This window comes from Narcine bancroftii, unplaced genomic scaffold (assembly GCF_036971445.1).
Source record: "Narcine bancroftii isolate sNarBan1 unplaced genomic scaffold, sNarBan1.hap1 Scaffold_130, whole genome shotgun sequence".
Taxonomy (NCBI): Eukaryota; Metazoa; Chordata; class Chondrichthyes; order Torpediniformes; family Narcinidae; genus Narcine; species Narcine bancroftii.
Window position 1 is genome coordinate 24332 of NW_027211865.1, and position 19373 is coordinate 43704.

The 19373-nt window shown below is 48.4% G+C and overlaps 1 protein-coding gene and 1 long non-coding RNA gene across 2 annotated transcripts; one reads left to right on the forward strand and one right to left on the reverse strand.

The window, feature by feature from the left end:
- Positions 1-7478: 7478 nt before the first annotated feature.
- LOC138750380 (uncharacterized) lies at positions 7479-11500 on the forward strand. Its single transcript, XR_011349298.1, has 3 exons — positions 7479-7522; positions 8295-8520; positions 11307-11500. It is a non-coding gene; the product is annotated as an uncharacterized lncRNA (long non-coding RNA).
- Positions 11501-11894: 394 nt separating this feature from the next.
- LOC138750381 (proline-rich protein 2-like) lies at positions 11895-13699 on the reverse strand. The gene is made up of 5 exons (XM_069912450.1): positions 13695-13699; positions 13422-13593; positions 12669-13094; positions 12253-12491; positions 11895-11970 (listed from the first exon to the last, which is right to left on the reverse strand). The coding sequence occupies exons 1-5, from the start codon at positions 13697-13699 to the stop codon at positions 11895-11897; spliced, it is 918 nt and encodes a 305-aa protein (XP_069768551.1).
- Between the last annotated feature and the right edge of the window lie 5674 nt (positions 13700-19373).

The following is a 19373-nucleotide window of genomic DNA, read 5'->3' on the forward strand; positions in this document are numbered from 1 at the left end:
TCTTGGTGCAAGAGCCCACGAGGTGCAAACCAACCATCTCCAGTCCAAGCTGCAGATTGCAAGGGCTGTAAAGTGCTGCCACCGCATGTTCACACCGAGTACTGCATGCATGAAGCGAGGGAGAGAGATCTAGGTATAATACCACCACCTGGTGTCCGGACTCGCGAACTACAGGATACATGATTTTTATTTTTCATGGGAGTGTCGGAGAATGAGAGGAGACTTGATTAAGGTTAACAAAATAGAGCAAGATGGATAATATGGAGCTCCAATGAACAGGGAGGTCTCACCTGTGAAGGAGCAAGTGTGAGATCTCCCAGTTCATTCTTGCTCGGGCAGTGGTGGCCAATTCAAGACAGCTCCAATTAGGGGAAGAGAATATGCTGTTTCAGGTCATGGGTTTGAAACGGTTTCCCCACTTGTGCCATTCAGACTCAAGAGAGCAAATGCTTGCAGACAGGAAGGAAACCTAGTTTTATTGTGGAGAATTGCTTGTTTTTCGGGGTGAAGGTTGTTTGTGGTCTGAGATTCCTAAATACTTTACAATGGAAGCAGCAATTTTCCTTGTGCCTGATTGCTACATAGCGGGTAAAATGTCTCAAATCTATTGCTCAGCCAGTACTTTTGGTCATTGATTTGGAGAGAGAGTGATGGCTTGGCAATATTTACAGCATGGTGAGTCCAAAGCTCTCAAAGTGACAGTGTGGAAGGAGTTTGTCTATTTTTGTGTTTTCTGCAACCTTGAGAACTTAAAAAGTGTCCGTGAATTGTGGTATTGGTGAGACACAAGCTTGTTTTGCCCTCTTTTTGTTCTGTATGTCTATAAAGTTTCAGTTTAGGGATAAAATGTCCAGACATTGTTCTGTTCAAAAGTCTAGTAACCAAATCAGATTCTCCCGAGTTCTTGTCATGGATATGCATCAAGAAGCCTGTTTAGCAGCAGTCGTGTTGCATTAGAGGTGCACATACAATTTTCAAAAATAATGAGTTTGAAACCAGAAAAAGATCAGGTCGTGCCCAAAGGTTCATCTGTGCTGTTGAATTGAATTGATGCCCCCAGGACCAGAATGTGCACTTCCACCCCATGGTCTTGAGCTTCCCAAATCGCCAATGAACTTACGGCCCCCTTGAGCTGTGGAGTGTGGGAGGAAATCCACACAGACACCGAGAGGATGTAGAAACTTCTTGCAGTCAGTGCTGACTTGATCCTGGGGTGACTCGTGCTGGAGAGGTGGGACTACTGTCCTGCCTTCACCTTGTGATGGCTGATTTTTGTCTGTTGGTGGATGGAGGTCTGACATGATATTCCCTTGGCCTTGAGGGAAAGAAGAGTAGAAATTGCAAGGGCTCTGACAGAAATATTTAAAACCTGTTTATCCACGGGTGAGGTGCCAGAGGAATGGATGTAATCTAATGTTCCTTTGTTGAAAAACGGCTTCAAAAGCCAACTAGGTGAGCCTGACAGTGATAGGTAAATTATTGGAGGGTAATCAGAGAGTACCTCGAAAAGAATCTGTTCAAATAGCTGGCCTTGATCAACCATAGCATAGAATACAGGAGTCGGGCAGTGAGGTTGAGACTAGACAAGGTATTGGTGAGGCCCTGTTGAGATACTGTGTGCACTTCTGGTCACCAAATGAGAGGAAAGCTATCAACAAAGTAGAGAGGGTGCAGAGAAGATTTACGTCAATGTTACCTGGATATCAGCAACTAGATTACAAAGAAAGATTGAGCAAATGAAGTCTTTATTCTTTGGATTGTAGATGGTTGAGAGGGGATTTGATTGAGGTCTTTAAAATTACTAGGAGGATGGAAAGTGTTGATGTGGATAGACTTTTTTCATTGCGGGGAGCAGAGATTGAAACAGGAGGTATTGAGTTAAGAGGCAAAAGTTTGGAAGTAACATGAGGGGGAACTTCTTTACTCAGAGTGGTGGCTGAGTGGAGTGAGCTTCCGGGAGAAATAGTGGCGGCAGGGTCCATTTTGTCATTTCAGGGAAAATTGGAGGGGAGTGGAATGCAGAGAGGTGGTACGAGAGGAGAGTATTTAGTTCAGTGCAGACAAGAAGGGCCAAATGACCTGTGCTGTAATTGTTATAGGGTTAAAATGTGTGGCAGTAACTTGGAAGTCCGATGCGTATTTGGGAATGGGTCGATAGCCACACTGAAATAGGCCATTGATTCCCACGAAATAATTACATCGAATTCACGGAACAAATTTGAATTTCTCTTTTGAAGATTTGGGATGTGTATTTACCAATTGCAGGAATTAAGTTGTAATCACCCAACACGAACTTTCTGACTCCTAAAACCAAGAAAAGCAAGATTTTATTTGAGAGTTTTGGTCAATTTTTATAAATACTATCTAGATGTTTTCTCTCTTTATTGTTTTCTATTGGGCAGCTGTGGGAGGGGTTACTTTTGAAATCACTATGCATTAATTTTATCTTATTTTCAAATAAGAAATTTAAGTTTTTTAATGCATATGTTAAATTAAATGTAAAAATGTTACAAATAAGATAAATGAAGAATTGTTTCAGGAACTGGCGATCTTCCACGAGTGCCGTGAACCCCAGGCAGAAGGAATGTGTGAACGAAACACAAAACTGGCCAGAACAACTGAGGAAACACGGCTAAAAGTGCCCAAAAAGGTGCTGATGCCATCTTGATTTTAATGCAGGTGACACTGAGGAATGCGTTGGGGCAGAGATGGTCTATGGACAGCCAATACAGACGCCTTGGGGAACAAAGCCCACACCACCAGTAGGAATGGATAATGGTGGGTAATGAATAAGCAAATATTAGAGACACCGAGAGAGAGCGACACACACATACCCAGACAGACACACACACACACAGAAACAGAGAGACAGACACAGACACACAGAGAAACACACACAGACAGAGACAGAGAGAGAGACACTGTCAGCGAGAGAGAGACAGACAGAGACACACACAGACAGACAGACACAGACAGATTGAGAGATACACACAGACGGAGAGGGAGACATGCACACAGAAAGAGACAGAGAGACACACAGAGAGACACACACACGACACAGAGAGACAGACGCACGACACAGAGAGACAGATGCACGACACAGAGAGACAGACACACACAGACAGATACACACACACAGACATAGACAGAGAGACACACAGAGGCACACAGATATAGAAACACACACAGAGACACAGACAGCGTCACACAGACACAGAGAGAGACACACACACAGACAGAGAGAGACACACACACATACAGACAGAGAGACACAAATTGAGACACAGAGAGAGACACACACACAGCGACACACAAACAGACAGAGACACACAAACACACAGACAGACACACAGAGACAGATAGAGAGACACACACAGAGACATAGACACACACAGACACACAGATATAGAAACACACACAGAGACACAGAGAGACACACACACAGACAGAGAGAGAGAGACACAGAGAGAGAGAGACACAGACAGAGAGACACAGACACACAGAGACAGACACAGAGACTCACACAGATACAGAGACACAGACAGAGAGAGACACACACATACAGACAGAGAGACACAAATTGTGACACAGAGGGAGTGAGACACACACACAGCGACACACAAACAGACAGACAGAGACACACATACAGAGGGAGAGACACACACAGACACAGAGAGACACAGAGAGAGAGAGAGAGAGACCCACACAGAGACACACACAGACACAGAGAGACACACACAAACATAGACATTTGATAGGCTCCACAGACTCAGTCATAAGGCTTGGGATCTATGGATGTGTGGATTCAGAAATGGCTTAACTGCAGAAAGCATTTGGATATGGGCATGGATGGGAGGGGTATGAAGGGATATGAAATGGGTGCTGGTCAGTGGGATGAGAAAATCAGTTCACCACAGACTGGAAGGTTTCTGTACTGGAATGAGACGTCATTAACAATGACACCGACAGCCCAATCCTCTTTCTGCCAGTTCCGCTGCAGACATTGGAAGACGGTCCAGTTTAAAATAATCCGAATACCCCTAGGCGTGGACCCACCGAAACCACAGTTTAGTTCCTCCACCTCAGATGGTGAAATCTACAGATTTTTCTTTAAAATATTGTTTACATTGTAAAACAATTTGAAAAGTGCATTAACATATATCGTAATGTTCAATTCAAAAGGAAAAAAATAATGAAAAAATCTCAGAGATTGAAACAGGAGGTAAAAGTTTGGAAGTAACATGACGGGGAACTTCTTTACTCAGAGTGGTGGCTGAGTGGAGTGAGCTTCCGGGAGAAATAGTGGCGGCAGGGTCCATTTTGTCATTTCAGGAAAAATTGGAGGGGAGGGGAATGCAGAGAGGTGGTACGAGAGGAGAGTATTTAGTTCAGTGCAGTCAAGAAGGGCCAAATGACCTGTTTCTGTGCTGTAATTGTTATAGGGTTAAAATGTGTGGCAGTAACTTGGAAGTCCGATGCGTATTTGGGAATGGGTCGATGGCCACACTGAAATAGGCCATTGATTCCCACGAAATAATTACATCGAATTCACGGAACAAATTTGAATTTCTCTTTTGAAGATTTGGGATGTGTATTTACCAATTGTAGGAATTAAATTGTAATCACCCAACACGAACTTTCTGACTCCTAAAACCAAGAAAAGCAAGATTTTATTTGAGAGTTTTGGTCAATTTTTATAAATACTATCTAGATGTTTTCTCTCTTTATTGTTTTCTATTGGGCAGCTGTGGGAGGGGTTACTTTTTGAATTACTATGCATTAATTTTATCTTATTTTCAAATAAGAAATTTAAGTTTTTTAATGCATATGTTAAATTAAATGTAAAAATGTTACAAATAAGATAAATGAAGAATTGTTTCAGGAACTGGCGATCTTCCACGAGTGCCGTGAACCCCAGGCAGCAGGAATGTGTGAACGAAACACAAAACTGGCCAGAACAACTGAGGAAACACGGCTAAAAGTGCCCAAAAAGGTGCTGATGCCATCTTGATTTTAATGCAGGTGACACTGAGGAATGCGTTGGGGCAGAGATGGTCTATGGACAGCCAATACAGACGCCTTGGGGAACAAAGCCCGCACCACCAGTAGGGATGGATAATGGTGGGTAATGAATAAGCAAATATTAGAGACACCGAGAGAGAGCGACACACACATACCCAGACAGACACACACACACACAGAAACAGAGAGACAGACACACACACACAGAGAAACACACACAGACAGAGACAGAGAGAGAGACACTGTCAGCGAGAGAGAGACAGACAGAGACACACACAGACAGACAGACACAGACAGATTGAGAGATACACACAGACGGAGAGGGAGACATGCACACAGAAAGAGACAGAGAGACACACAGAGAGACACACACACGACACAGAGAGACAGACACACGACACAGAGAGACAGATGCACACAGACAGATACACACACAGACATAGACAGAGAGACACACAGAGGCACACAGATATAGAAACACACACAGAGACACAGACAGCGTCACACAGACACAGAGAGAGACACACACACAGACAGAGAGAGAGACAGACAGAGAGACACAGAGGCTCACACAGATACAGAGACACAGACAGAGAGAGACACACACACATACAGACAGAGAGACACAAATTGTGACACAGAGACACAGAGAGAGACACACACACAGCGACACACAAACAGACAGAGACACACACACAGCGACACACAAACAGACAGAGACACACAAACACACAGACAGACACACACAGACAGATAGAGAGACACACACAGAGACATAGACACACACAGACACACAGATATAGAAACACACACAGAGACACAGAGAGACACACACACAGACAGAGAGAGAGAGACACAGACAGAGAGACACAGACACACAGAGACAGACACAGAGACTCACACAGATACAGAGACACAGACAGAGAGAGACACACACATACAGACAGAGAGACACAAATTGTGACACAGAGGGAGAGAGAGACACACACACAGCGACACACAGACAGACAGACAGAGACACACATACAGAGGGAGAGACACACACAGACACAGAGAGACACAGAGAGAGAGAGAGAGAGACCCACACAGAGACACACACAGACACAGAGAGACACACACAAACATAGACATTTGATAGGCTCCACAGACTCAGTCATAAGGCTTGGGATCTATGGATGTGTGGATTCAGAAATGGCTTAACTGCAGAAAGCATTTGATATGGGCATGGATGGGAGGGGTATGAAGGGATATGAAATGGGTGCTGGTCAGTGGGATGAGAAAATCAGTTCATCACAGACTGGAAGGTTTCTGTACTGGAATGAGACGTCATTAACAATGACACCGACAGCCCAATCCTCTTTCTGCCAGTTCCGCTGCAGACATTGGAAGACGGTCCAGTTTAAAATAATCCGAATACCCCTAGGCGTGGACCCACCGAAACCACAGTTTAGTTCCTCCACCTCAGATGGTGAAATCTACAGATTTTTCTTTAAAATATTGTTTACATTGTAAAACAATTTGAAAAGTGCATTAACATATATCGTAATGTTCAATTCAAAAGGAAAAAAATAATGAAGAAATCTCAGAGATTGAAACAGGAGGTAAAAGTTTGGAAGTAACATGACGGGGAACTTCTTTACTCAGAGTGGTGGCTGAGTGGAGTGAGCTTCCGGGAGAAATAGTGGCGGCAGGGTCCATTTTGTCATTTCAGGAAAAATTGGAGGGGAGGGGAATGCAGAGAGGTGGTACGAGAGGAGAGTATTTAGTTCAGTGCAGTCAAGAAGGGCCAAATGACCTGTTTCTGTGCTGTAATTGTTATAGGGTTAAAATGTGTGGCAGTAACTTGGAAGTCCGATGCGTATTTGGGAATGGGTCGATGGCCACACTGAAATAGGCCATTGATTCCCACGAAATAATTACATCGAATTCACGGAACAAATTTGAATTTCTCTTTTGAAGATTTGGGATGTGTATTTACCAATTGTAGGAATTAAATTGTAATCACCCAACACGAACTTTCTGACTCCTAAAACCAAGAAAAGCAAGATTTTATTTGAGAGTTTTGGTCAATTTTTATAAATACTATCTAGATGTTTTCTCTCTTTATTGTTTTCTATTGGGCAGCTGTGGGAGGGGTTACTTTTTGAATTACTATGCATTAATTTTATCTTATTTTCAAATAAGAAATTTAAGTTTTTTAATGCATATGTTAAATTAAATGTAAAAATGTTACAAATAAGATAAATGAAGAATTGTTTCAGGAACTGGCGATCTTCCACGAGTGCCGTGAACCCCAGGCAGCAGGAATGTGTGAACGAAACACAAAACTGGCCAGAACAACTGAGGAAACACGGCTAAAAGTGCCCAAAAAGGTGCTGATGCCATCTTGATTTTAATGCAGGTGACACTGAGGAATGCGTTGGGGCAGAGATGGTCTATGGACAGCCAATACAGACGCCTTGGGGAACAAAGCCCGCACCACCAGTAGGGATGGATAATGGTGGGTAATGAATAAATATTAGAGACACCGAGAGAGAGCGACACACACATACCCAGACAGACACACACACACACAGAAACAGAGAGACAGACACACACACACAGACAGACACACAGAGAGAGACACACACAGAAACATACACAGACAGAGAGAGAGAGACAGACAAGAGACACACACAGACGGAGAAAGAGACACGCACACGACACAGAGAGACAGACACACACACACAGAGAGACAAACACACGACACAGAGAGACAGACATAGACAGAGAGACACACACAGAGACAGAGACACAGATATAGAAACACACACCGAGAGAGAAACACAGAGAGAGAGAGACAGACACACAGAGAGAGAGAAAGACACAGACAGAGAGAGAGAGACACACACACAGAGACTCAGATACAGCGACATAGACAGAGAGACACACACACATACAGACAGAGAGACACAAATTGTGACACAGAGGGAGAGAGAGACACACACACAGAGCGACAAACAGACAGACAGAGACACACACACAGAGGGAGATACACAGAGAGAGAGACACACACAGACAGAGACACAGACAGAGTCAGACACAGAGACACAGAGACACACTCAGACACAGAGAGACACACAGTGACAGAGACACACTCAGACCGAGAGACAGACACACAGACATAGAGAGAAACACACAGACGTAGTTACACACGCACACAAACAGACAGAGAGAGACCCCTTGGTTGTGCCCTTCACCTTCGCACTTAACTCCCTCATCTCTCCTGGCAGGATTTCATCACCTTTCCTACCCGTGGACCATGACATCTGTCTGCTCATCCTCCATCCTGAGAATGGTGTGAACTCTACCCTAGAAACCCCACAGCAAAGAAAAGAGACCCTTCGGCCCTTCTCGTCCATGGTGAAATATCATTCTGCCAGTCTCATCGACCTGCAGCCAGTCCCTAACCCTCCTGACTTCCCACATCCATGGATCTCTGCAATTGATTCTTAAAACGTAAGAGTTTGAATGTTAAATGGCAGACCATTGAGGAGTGTTGTCAAACAAAGGGATTGAGGAACTGTGATACAGAACTGCCCGAAAGTGGAGTCCCATGTAGAGATGGGGGGGGGGGGGGGTGGGGGGGTGAAGAATGCTTCTGGTATTTTGGCCTTCAGAAATGAGAGGATTGAGTGCAGGAGGTGGGAGGCTACGAGGAAGTTGGACAAGGCCTGGGTGAGGCCAACTGGGGAACATTGTGTGCCGTTTGGGTGGCCGGAGGAGAGGAAGGATAGGAATGAGAGCGCATCGAGGAGAGGGACAAGAAGGTGGTCTGGCTTTCGGGGTTTGAGTTCCAGGGGAAGGTTGGACAGGCTGGGACTTTATTCCCTGGAGCGTAGAAGATTGAGGAAGATTTAAAATTGTGAGTGGGGACGGATCGTGTCCATGGGGACAGGCTGTTTCCAAGGAGAGTGGGGGAGATTCAAAGAGGAGGACATGGATTGAGATTGAAGGGGAATTTTTTTTCCCTCAGAGGGGGGTGGGAGCGTGGAATGAGCTTTGGGCCAAGGTGGTGGAGGTGGGATGGACTGGAATCTTGTGGGGGAATGTGGTGCAGGTCCTGGTGTGGAAATGTGCAGCCTGAAGGGGAGATGGACTGGAGGCCCGAGGCAACTCTCGGACCCTTCCCCAGTGGGACGAGGTTCTCAGGACAGAGGGGGCTCCAAAGGGCTCCATCCAGGGGCTCGTGGTGGCGAAGAGATCCCGTGCAGGGGTGGCCAAAGCTCTCGCGAGAGCGACCCCTGGGGACCGCCATGTTGTTGATCTTTCCCGCCTTTGGAGGAGTAGTTGGCGAGCGGGAGGGAGAGAGAGGTTTGTGTCGGTTCTTCACGGGCGGGAATCGAGGCATTTTGGGAGCGAGACCAGAGAGGACGGAGTTTCCACGGGTCGCCCTTTGGGTCTGGGGCGGCCGTAGCTCGGAGGGGAACGTGCAGAGGGATGGTTGTGAGGTGGGTCCGGGGAACCATGAGGGAGTTTGGGTCGGGGTGACATTAGGGTGTGGTAGTCGGGGACCCGCGAGGCTGAAGGGGGGTCGGGGTCCGTGAGGCTGTTGGGGGGAGGGGTAAACGTGAGGCTGAGTGGGGTCGGGGACCCGCGAGGCTAAGGGGGGTCGGGGACACGCGAGGCTGAGGTCGGTCGGGGACCCGCGAGGCTGAGGTCGGTTGGGGGCCGCGAGGCTGAAGGGGGTTGGGCCCCGCGAGGCTGTGGGGGGTTGGGCCCCGCGAGGCTGTGGGGGGTTGGGCCCCGCGAGGCTGTGGGGGGGTTGGGCCCCGCGAGGCTGTGGGGGGTTGGGCCCCGCGAGGCTGAGGGGCGTTGGGTCCCACGAGGCTGAGGGGCGTTGGGTCCCACGAGGCTGAGGGGCGTTGGGTCCCGGCGAGGCTGAGGGTGGTCGGGGCCCGCGAGGCTGAGGGTGTGACCCGTGAGGCTGAGGAGGTCGGGCCCCACGTGGCTCACGAGGGTCGTGGACCCATGAGGCTGAGGGGGGGTCGGGCACCCGCGAGGCTGATGGGGGTCGGGGCCCCGCGAGGCTGAGGGTGGTTGGACTCCACGAGGCTGAGGGTGGTTGGGACCTAGAAAGGTGAGGGGGCATCAGGGACCGGTGAGGCTGAGGAGGGAGGGCCAGCCAGAAGGTTGAGGGGAACCAGAAGGGTGAGGGGGAACCAGATGGGTGAGGGGGGAACCAGATGGGTGAGGGGTGTTGGGGACCTGCGTGGCTGAGAGGGGTGTCGGCGATCCTCTAGGCTGAGGGGTTGTCGGGAACCCAGAAGGGTGAGCGGGGATCGGAGACACGTGAGGCTGAGGGGGGAGGAGGGAGGGGGGCCCAGAAGGGTGAGGGTGACCTGAGAGCCTGAGGTAGAACCGTGAAGCTCAGGAGGTTGAGGACCCAGAACGGTGACGGGGTTTGGGAACTGCGAGGGTGAGGAGGACCAGTGAGTGTGAGGGGGTCGGGGACCCTTGGATGGGAATGAGCGGGAAGTTTGTGAGCGATGTGAGGGGGACGGGTGGTCAGGGCCAATAATAGAAAGGTTCCACTTTTCCACAGGACTCTCTGTTCCTCAAGTAGATGCGGCAGTGATGTTCCCACCACCCCATCCAGCGCCAGGATTCCTGGCGTTGACGTCAATGAGGGATCAGGGATGCTATGAGGACAGACACACACACACACAGAGACAAACACACGACACAGAGAGACAGACATAGAGACACACACAGAGACAGAGACACAGATATAGAAACACACACAGAGACACAGAGAGAGAAACACAGAGTGAGAGAGACACACAGAGAGAGGGACAGAGAGAGAGAAAGACACAGACAGAGAGAGAGACACACACACACACAGAGACTCAGATACAGAGACTCAGATACAGAGACATAGACAGGGAGACACACACACATATACAGACAGAGAGACACAAATTGTGACACAGAGGGAGAGAGAGACACACACACAGAGCGACAAACAGACAGACAGAGACACACAAACAGACACAGAGACACACACACAGAGGGAGATACACAGAGAGAGAGACACACACAGACAGAGAGAGACACAGACAGAGTCAGACACAGAGACAGAGACACACTCAGACCGAGAGACAGACAGAGAGAGACACACACACAGACATAGAGAGAAACACACAGACGTAGTTACACACGCACACAAACAGACAGAGAGAGACCCCTTGGTTGTGCCCTTCACCTTCGCACTTAACTCTCTCATCTCTCATCTCTCCTGGCAGGATCTCATCAACTTTCCTACCCATGGACCATGACATTGTCTGCTCATCCTCCTTCCTGAGAATGGTGTGAACTCTACCCTAGAAACCCCACAGCAAAGAAAAGAGACCCTTCGGCCCTTCTCATCCATGGTGAAATATCATTCTGCCAGTCTCATCGACCTGCAGCCAGTCCCTAACCCTCCTGACTTCCCACATCCATGGATCTCTGCAATTGATTCTTAAAACGTAAGAGTTTGAATGTTAAATGGCAGACCATTGAGGAGTGTTGTCAAACAAAGGGATTGGGGAACTGTGATACAGAACTGCCCGAAAGTGGAGTCCCATGTAGAGATGGGGGGGGGGGGGTGGGGGGGTGAAGAATGCTTCTGGTATTTTGGCCTTCAGAAATGAGAGGATTGAGTGCAGGAGGTGGGAGGCTACGAGGAAGTTGGACAAGGCCTGGGTGAGGCCAACTGGGGAACATTGTGTGCCGTTTGGGTGGCCGGAGGAGAGGAAGGATAGGAATGAGAGCGCATCGAGGAGAGGGACAAGAAGGTGGTCTGGCTTTCGGGGTTTGAGTTCCAGGGGAAGGTTGGACAGGCTGGGACTTTATTCCCTGGACCGTAGAAGATTGAGGAAGATTTGAAAATTGTGAGTGGGGACAGATCGTGTCCATGGGGACAGGCTGTTACCAAGAAGAGTGGGAGAGATTCAAAGAGGAGGACATGGATTGAGATTGAAGGGGGATTTTTTTTCCCTCAGAGGGGGGTGGGAGCGTGGAATGAGCTTTGGGCCAAGGTGGTGGAGGTGGGATGGACTGGAATCTTGTGGGGGAATGTGGTGCAGGTCCTGATGTGGAAATGTGCAGCCTGAAGGGGAGATGGACTGGAGGCCCGAGGCAACTCTTGGACCCTTCCCCAGTGGGTCGAGGTTCTCAGGACAGAGGGGGCTCCAAAGGGCTCCATACAGGGGCTCGGGGTGGCGGAGAAGAGATCCCGTGCAGGGGTGGCCAAAGCTCTCGCGAGAGCGACCCCTGGAGGCCGCCATGTTGTTGATCTTTCCCGCCTTTGGAGGAGTAGTTGGCGAGCGGGAGGGAGAGAGAGGTTCGTGTCGGTTCTTCACGGGTGAGAATCGAGGCATTTTGGGAGCGAGACCAGAGAGGACGGAGTTTCCACGGATCGCCGTTTGTGTCTGGGGCGGCCGGAGCTCGGAGGGGAACGTGCAGAGGGATGGTTGTGAGGTGGGTCCGGGGAACCGTGAGGGAGTTTGGATCGGGGTGACATTAGGGTGTGGTAGTCGGGGACCCGCGAGGCTGAAGGGGGGTCGGGGTCCGTGAGGCTGTTGGGGGGAGGGGGAAGCGTGAGGCTGAGTGGGGTCGGGGACCCGCGAGGCTAAGGGTGGTCGGGGACACGCGAGGCTGAGGTCGGTCGGGGACCCGCGAGGTTGATGTTGGTCGGTGGCCGCGAGGCTGAAGGCGGTTGGGCCCCGCGAGGCTGTGGGGTGTTGGGCTCTGCGAGGCTGTGGGGGGTTGGGCCCCGCGAGGCTGTGGGGTGTTGGGTCCCGCGAGGCTGAGGGGCGTTGTGCCAGGTGAGGCTGAGGGGGGTCGGGGCCCGCGAGGCTGAGGGGGTGACCCGTGAGGCTTAGGGGGTCGGGCCCCACGTGGCTCACGAGGGTCGGGGACCCATGAGGCTGAGGGGGGGTCGGGCACCCGCGAGGCTGATGGGTGTCGGGGCCCCGCGAGGCTGAGGGTGGTTGGACCCCGCTAGGCTGAGGGTGGTTGGGCCCCGCGAGGCTGAGGGTGGTTGGGACCTAGAAAGGTGTGGGGGCATCAGGGACCGGTGAGGCTGAGGAGGGAGGGGCAACCAGAAGGTTGAGGGGAACCAGAAGGGTGAGGGGGAACCAGAAGGGTGAGGGGGAACCAGAAGGGTGAGGGGGAACCAGAAGGGTGAGGGGGAACCAGATGGGTGAGGGGGGAACCAGATGGGTGAGGGGTGTTGGGGACCTGCGTGGGTGAGAGGGGTGTCGGCGATCCTCTAGGCTGAGGGGTTGTCGGGAACCCAGAAGGGTGAGTGGGGATCGGAGACACGTGAGGCTGAGGGGGGAGGAGGGAGGGGGGCCCAGAAGGGTGAGGGGGACCTGAGAGCCTGAGGTAGAACCGTGAAGCTCAGGAGGTTGAGGACCCAGAACGGTGACGGGGTTTGGGATCTGCGAGGGTGAGGAGGACCAGTGAGTGTGAGGGGGTCGGGGACCCTTGGATGGGAATGAGCGGGAAGTTTGTGAGCGATGTGAGGGGGCTGGGGATGGGGACCTGCAAGTGAGACGGGTGGTCAGGGCCAATAATAGAAAGGTTCCACTTTTCCACAGGACTCTCTGTTCCTCAAGTAGATGCGGCAGTGATGTTCCCCCCACCCCATCCAGCGCCAGGATTCCTGGCGTTGAGGTCAATGAGGGATCAGGGATGCTATGAGGACAGTCTGACCCGTTTGGGGACCCCTGACCTCAACCATCAAGTGTTACTAAAAGGAATGGATGAAGGTCTGGCAGAGGATGAGGTTTGTCTTCATTTTGGTGAGGCATTTGATAGGCTTCACACACTAAGTCATAAGGCTTCGGATCTATGGATGTGTGGATTCAGAAATGGCTTAACTGCAGAAAGCATTTGGATATGGGCATGGATGGGAGGGGTATGAAGGGATATGAAATGGGTGCTGGTCAGTGGGATGAGAAAATCAGTTCACCACAGACTGGAAGGTTTCTGTGCTGGAATGAGACGTCATTAACAATGACACCGACAGCCTAATCCTCTTTCTGCCAGTTCCGCTGCAGACATTGGAAGACGGTCCTGTTTAAAATAATCCGAATACCCCTGGGCATGGACCCACCGAAACCACAGTTTAGTTCCTCCACCTCAGGTGGTGAAATCTACAGATTTTTCTTTAAAATATTGTTTCCATTGTTAAACAATTTGAAAAGTGCATTAGCATATATTGTAATATTCAATTCAAAAGGAAAAAAATAATGAAAAATTCTTAATTCAAAGCCCTAGCACGAAGCAAGGTTCAAAGCAAACACACAGGAATAAAGTGCCAGCATCCTGGAGATGGATTTATCAGTGGCTAAGGACCAGATTTGTTCTCGTCTCTAGCCGTGAACACACGAGGATGAGAGCAGTGTTTGAGGTGCTCCAGGCTCCGTGTTACAACGTGTACCCAGCCAGAAAGAATTCCGATCCATATCTCCACGTTTTTATTCCTGGGGCTGATGGCAAGGTTCAGACTGAAAAAGCAGAGGATGAGAATCTAGGCAAAAGGACAGAAGCCCAGACCAAAGCAACAATTGGAGCACAAGGAGCCTCAAGACTCACACCCCCAGGTTCAGGAAAGCTGCTCCCCCTCCACCTTCAGACTCAATCAGGAACTCATTTCAGGACTCTTGCAGCACTTTATTGATTTTCTTTGTTTTCAATTCTTTTATCTTTCCAGGTTTCCACTGAACCGTTTATTTTTGCACGACCCATGCGTGGGAATTCGGCCGTGTCCACAGGAAAAAGGGAATCTCAGGGTTGGATGTGATGTCGTGTATGTTCTCTGCCAATCAATGGGAAATCTCCAAATCTTCAATCTTGGTGCAAGAGCCCACGAGGTGCAAAGCAACCATCTCCTGTCCAAGCTGCAGATTGCAAGGGCTGTAAAGTGCTGCCACCGCATGTTCACACCGAGTACTGCATGCATGAAGCGAGGGAGAGAGATCTAGGTATAATACCACCACCTGGTGTCCGGACTCGCGAACTACAGGATACATGATTTTTATTTTTCATGGGAGTGTCGGAGAATGAGAGGAGACTTGATTAAGGTTAACAAAATAGAGCAAGATGGATAATATGGAGCTCCAATGAACAGGGAGGTCTCACCTGTGAAGGAGCAAGTGTGAGATCTCCCAGTTCATTCTTGCTTAGGCAGTGGTGGCCAATTCAAGACAGCTCCAATTAGGGGAAGAGAATATGCTGTTTCAGGTCATGGGTTTGAAACGGTTTCCCCACTTGTGCCATTCAGACTCAAGAGAGCAAATGCTTGCAGACAGGAAGGAAACCTAGTTTTATTGTGGAGAATTGCTTGTTTTTCGGGGTGAAGGTTGTTTGTGGTCTGAGATTCCTAAATACTTTACAATGGAAGCAGCAATTTTCCTTGTGCCTGATTGCTACATAGCGGGTAAAATGTCTCAAATCTATCGCTCAGCCAGTACTTTTGGTCATTGATTTGGAGAGAGAGTGATGGCTTGGCAATATTTACAGCATGGTGAGTCCAAAGCTCTCAAAGTGACAGTGTGGAAGGAGTTTGTCTATTTTTGTGTTTTCTGCCACCCTTGAGAACTTAAAAAGTGTCTGTGAATTGTGGTATTGGTGAGACACAAGCTTGTTTTGCCCTCTTTTTGTTCTGTATGTCTATAAAGTTTCAGTTTAGGGATAAAATGTCCAGACACTGTTCTGTTCAAAAGTCTAGCAACCAAATCAGATTCTCCCGAGTTCTTGTCATGGATATGTATCAAGAAGCCTGTTTAGCAGCAGTCGTGTTGCATTAGAGGTGCACATACAATTTTCAAAAATAATGAGTTTGAAACCAGAAAAAGATCAGGTCGTGCCCAAAGGTTCATCTGTGCTGTTGAATTGAATTGATGCCCCCAGGACCAGAATGTGCACTTCCACCCCATGGTCTTGAGCATCCCAAATCGCCAATGAACTTACGGCCCCCTTGAGCTGTGGAGTGTGGGAGGAAATCCACACAGACACCGAGAGGATGTAGAAACTTCTTGCAGTCAGTGCTGACTTGATCCTGGGGTGACTCGTGCTGGAGAGGTGGGACTACTGTCCTGCCTTCACCTTGTGATGGCTGATTTTTGTCTGTTGGTGGATGGAGGTCTGACATGATATTCCCTTGGCCTTGAGGGAAAGAAGAGTAGAAATTGCAAGGGCTCTGACAGAAATATTTAAAACCTGTTTATCCACGGGTGAGGTGCCAGAGGAATGGATGTAATCTAATGTTACTTTGTTGAAAAACGGCTTCAAAAGCCAACCAGGTGAGCCTGACAGTGATAGGTAAATTATTGGAGGGTAATCAGAGAGTACCTCGAAAAGAATCTGTTCAAATAGCTGGCCTTGATCAACCATAGCATAGAATACAGGAGTCGGGCAGTGAGGTTGAGACTAGACAAGGTATTGGTGAGGCCCTGTTGAGATCCTGTGTGCACTTCTGGTCACCAAATGAGAGGAAAGCTATCAACAAAGTAGAGAGGGTGCAGAGAAGATTTACGTCAATGTTACCTGGATATCAGCAACTAGATTACAAAGAAAGATTGAGCAAATGAAGTCTTTATTCTTTGGATTGTAGATGGTTGAGAGGGGATTTGATTGAGGTCTTTAAAATTACTAGGAGGATGGAAAGTGTTGATGTGGATAGACTTTTTTCATTGCGGGGAGCAGAGATTGAAACAGGAGGTATTGAGTTAAGAGGCAAAAGTTTGGAAGTAACATGAGGGGGAACTTCTTTACTCAGAGTGGTGGCTGAGTGGAGTGAGCTTCCGGGAGAAATAGTGGCGGCAGGGTCCATTTTGTCATTTCAGGAAAAATTGAGGGGAGGGGAATGCAGAGAGGTGGTACGAGAGGAGAGTATTTAGTTCAGTGCAGACAAGAAGGGCCAAATGACCTGTTTCTGTGCTGTAATTGTTATAGGGTTAAAATGTGTGGCAGTAACTTGGAAGTCCGATGCGTATTTGGGAATGGGTCGATGGCCACACTGAAATAGGCCATTGATTCCCACGAAATAATTACATCGAATTCACGGAACAAATTTGAATTTCTCTTTTGAAGATTTGGGATGTGTATTTACCAATTGCAGGAATTAAGTTGTAATCACCCAACACGAACTTTCTGACTCCTAAAACCAAGAAAAGCAAGATTTTATTTGAGAGTTTTGGTCAATTTTTATAAATACTATCTAGATGTTTTCTCTCTTTATTGTTTTCTATTGGGCAGCTGTGGGAGGGGTTACTTTTGAAATCACTATGCATTAATTTTATCTTATTTTCAAATAAGAAATTTAAGTTTTTTAATGCATATGTTAAATGAAATGTAAAAATGTTACAAATAAGATCAATGAAGAATTGTTTCAGGAACTGGCGATCTTCCACGAGTGCCGTGAACCCCAGGCAGCAGGAATGTGTGAACGAAACACAAAACTGGCCAGAACAACTGAGGAAACACGGCTAAAAGTGCCTAAAAAGGTGCTGATGCCATCTTGATTTTAATGCAGGTGACACCGAGGAATGCGTTGGGGCAGAGATGGTCTATGGACAGCCAATACAGACGCCTTGGGGAACAAAGCCCGCACCACCAGTAGGAATGGATAATGGTGGGTAATGAATAAGCAAATATTAGAGACACCGAGAGAGAGCGACACACACATACCCAGACAGACACACACACACACAGAAACAGAGAGACAGACACAGACACACAGAGAAACACACACAGACAGAGACAGAGAGAGAGACACTGTCAGCGAGAGAGAGACAGACAGAGACACACACAGACAGACAGACACAGACAGATTGAGAGATACACACAGACGGAGAGGGAGACATGCACACAGAAAGAGACAGAGAGACACACAGAGAGACACACACACGACACAAAGAGACAGACACACACACGACACAAAGAGACAGACACACACACACAGCCAGAGACAGAGACACACACACGACACAAAGAGACAGGCACACGACACAGAGAGACAGATGCACGACACAGAGAGACAGACACACACAGACAGATACACACACACAGAGGCACACAGATATAGAAACACACACAGAGACACAGACAGTGACACACAGGCACAGAGAGAGACACACACACAGACAGAGAGAGACACAGACAGAGAGAGACACAGAGGCTCACACAGATACAGAGACACAGACAGAGAGAGACACACACATAAAGACAGAGAGACACAAATTGTGACACAGAGAGAGACACACACACACAGCGACACACAAACAGACAGAGACACACAAACACACAGACAGACACACACAGTCAGATAGAGAGACACACACAGAGACATAGACACACAGAGACACACAGATATAGAAACACACACAGAGACACAGAGAGAGAGACACAGAGAGAGAGACACAGACACACAGAGACAGACACAGAGACTCACACAGATACAGAGACACAGACAGAGAGAGACACACACATACAGACAGAGAGACACAAATTGTGACACAGAGGGAGTGAGAGACACACACACAGCGACACACAAACAGACAGACAGAGACACACATACAGAGGGAGAGACACACAGAGACACACACAGACACAGAGAGAGAGAGAGAGAGAGACCCACAGAGAGACACACACAGACACAGAGAGACACACACAAACATAGACATTTGATAGGCTCCACAGACTCAGTCATAAGGCTTGGGATCTATGGATGTGTGGATTCAGAAATGGCTTAACTGCAGAAAGCATTTGATATGGGCATGGATGGGAGGGGTATGAAGGGATATGAAATGGGTGCTGGTCAGTGGGATGAGAAAATCAGTTCATCACAGACTGGAAGGTTTCTGTACTGGAATGAGACGTCATTAACAATGACACCGACAGCCCAATCCTCTTTCTGCCAGTTCCGCTGCAGACATTGGAAGACGGTCCAGTTTAAAATAATCCGAATACCCCTAGGCGTGGACCCACCGAAACCACAGTTCAGTTCCTCCACCTCAGGTGGTGAAATCTACAGATTTTTCTTTAAAATATTGTTTACATTGTAAAATAATTTGAAAAGTGCATTAACATATATCGTAATGTTCAATTCAAAAGGAAAAAAATAATGAAAAATTCTTAATTCAAAGCCCTAGCACGAAGCAAGGTTCAAAGCAAACACACAGGAATAAAGTGCCAGCATCCTGGAGATGGATTTATCAGTGGCTAAGGACCAGATTTGTTCTCGTCTCTAGCCGTGAACACACGAGGATGAGAGCAGTGTTTGAGGTGCTCCAGGCTCCGTGTTACAACGTGTACCC

Excerpts from the sequence above, each read along its gene's own strand:
- LOC138750381 (XM_069912450.1), bottom strand. Across the intron at positions 12,492-12,668 it reads GACCACCCTTAGCCTCGCGG|CTCCGGCCGCCCCAGACACA; the intron begins GTCCCCGACCCC and ends TTCCCCTCCGAG. Across the intron at positions 11,971-12,252 it reads CTCCGCCACCCCGAGCCCCT|CCTGTCCCCATGGACACGAT; the intron begins GTATGGAGCCCT and ends TCTTGGTAACAG.